The sequence below is a fragment of the Nanorana parkeri genome, unplaced genomic scaffold (assembly GCF_000935625.1).
Source record: "Nanorana parkeri isolate BGI_ZX_2015 unplaced genomic scaffold, ASM93562v1 scaffold783, whole genome shotgun sequence".
NCBI classification, from domain to species: domain Eukaryota; kingdom Metazoa; phylum Chordata; class Amphibia; order Anura; family Dicroglossidae; genus Nanorana; species Nanorana parkeri.
The window spans coordinates 50,378-52,178 of NW_017307051.1; the positions used below are offsets into that span (position 1 = coordinate 50,378).

A 1,801-nucleotide genomic window follows, 5' to 3' on the forward strand; every position below is an offset into this window, starting at 1 on the left:
GGGCTGACATGTAAACATCAATGGTGTATACAGGTGTACAGACACATGAGAGATCACATGTAAACATCACATACATGGCGTATACAGGTGTACAGACACATCAGGGGGATCACCCCTGGCTGACATGTAAACATCACATACAGGTGTTCAGACAGATCAGGGGGGTCACTCCTGGCAGACACATCAGGGGGATCACTCCTGGCTGACATGTAAACATCACCTACCTGACATATGCAGGTGTACACACATGGGGGATAGCACCATGGGGGGGACTTAATCTTTCAGCCATACAGATTGTTGGGGGGGGGGAATCAGCAAGAGGTCAACGAAACAGATGGCTGTAAAGTAGCCAGATCAGGTGCTATAAGGGGAGGATATTCAATAAAGAGATTGTTAACAGGTGATGAAGAGGGTTGGCTACAACCTGCAAGAGGAGCTTTACCTGGTTTAGACAGTCCTCTCCATTAGCCTTGGCATCCACCTCCACCTCCATGACCACCGCATCCGGCCTCGTCACATAGCACAGCATGGTGGCGGCAGGGGAGCCCTGTCTTGTGTCCCCTGGTAAAGTAAACAGCAGTCAGTCCGGTGAGCGTTCACCCCGCTAATAGAGATCACGGGAGCCGTGAGCGCCCTGGTCACTTGCCGTGCCCCCCCTGTGTATAGAAGCATGTAGAGGGAGAGCAGGAAGGAGCCTGCTAGCAGGCATCAGCCTCCGCACAGAGGAATGGTGGGGGGCCAATCACTCTGTCCCTTCTCGCCAAGACCATAGGCCCGCCCCCTATGTAATACACGCCCACTCCCGCTGATTGGTTCACCCACAGCAGGGCGTGTGAAGTAAGTCCCGCCGGAGCCCGCCCCCAGCAGACACCAGCCGCCTGCTCACTCACCTTCCAGCGGGATTTGCAGGCGAGCCGTTCTGAGGAGAGCAGTGCGCTTCATGTTCCATGTACTTCTCTGAGACACGCAGAGGCTGCTGATACTTTTTGTTCTCTGTCCATCTCTGGGAGAAGGGTGCTGACGAGCTTTCAGTATTGCCTTATTTTTTAAGTTTATCTAAAGCCACACTTGTTTTTGTATTTGTTTTAAATTGAGTTCACTTTTAAATAAACATACCCTGTGCAGCCCAGAAAAGCATTTTTTTGATTATAAAGAATGTACTTTATTTTATAAAGAATATAAAAAATACGAAATGTTCCAGGGTACATCCCTTCCTGTACTGTGACAGCACAATAACACTACATAGCAATACAGCACATTCACACAAATGACACTCACCCGCGGTTTGGTGCCTAACGTGTAGCACAACTAAAGGTCCTGGGCCCTCCACGTCATTTGTGACACCTGTATTGAATATGTGGTCCATGGGGATCCACCAGAAATACCTTGCGGAACAATATTAGATGTGCAGTGCCAGAGTTAAGGGGACATCTAATGTAAGGAGGCACTCTGATGAGGACACCATGATGTAAGGGGGCACTCTGATGAGGACACCATGATGTAAGGAGGCACTCTGATGAGGACACCTGATGTAAGGGGGCACTCTGATGAGGACACCTGATGTAAGGGGACACCTAATGTAAGGGGGCTCTCTGCTGGGGACACCTGATGTAAGGGGGCACTCTGATGAGAACACCTAATTTAGGAGGGGTTTATTGAGGACACCTAATGTAAGGGGGCACTCTGATGGGGACACCTAATATAAGGGGGCACTCTGATGGGGACACCTAATGTAAGGTAGCACTCTGATGGGGATAGACAAACAATGACTACAGATATACTAGGATCTGATTGATGAGAT

The 1,801-nt window shown here is 49.6% G+C and overlaps 1 protein-coding gene across 1 annotated transcript in view; it reads right to left on the minus strand.

The window, feature by feature from the left end:
* The window catches only part of MYLIP (myosin regulatory light chain interacting protein), a 28,901-nt gene extending 28,312 nt beyond the window's left edge, over positions 1–589 (minus strand). The window contains exon 1 of the mRNA XM_018564791.1: positions 443–589. Within this exon, the coding sequence (XP_018420293.1) occupies positions 443–529 (87 nt within the window). The 5' untranslated portion in view covers positions 530–589. The remainder of the gene's footprint in view (positions 1–442) is intronic.
* Between the last annotated feature and the right edge of the window lie 1,212 nt (positions 590–1,801).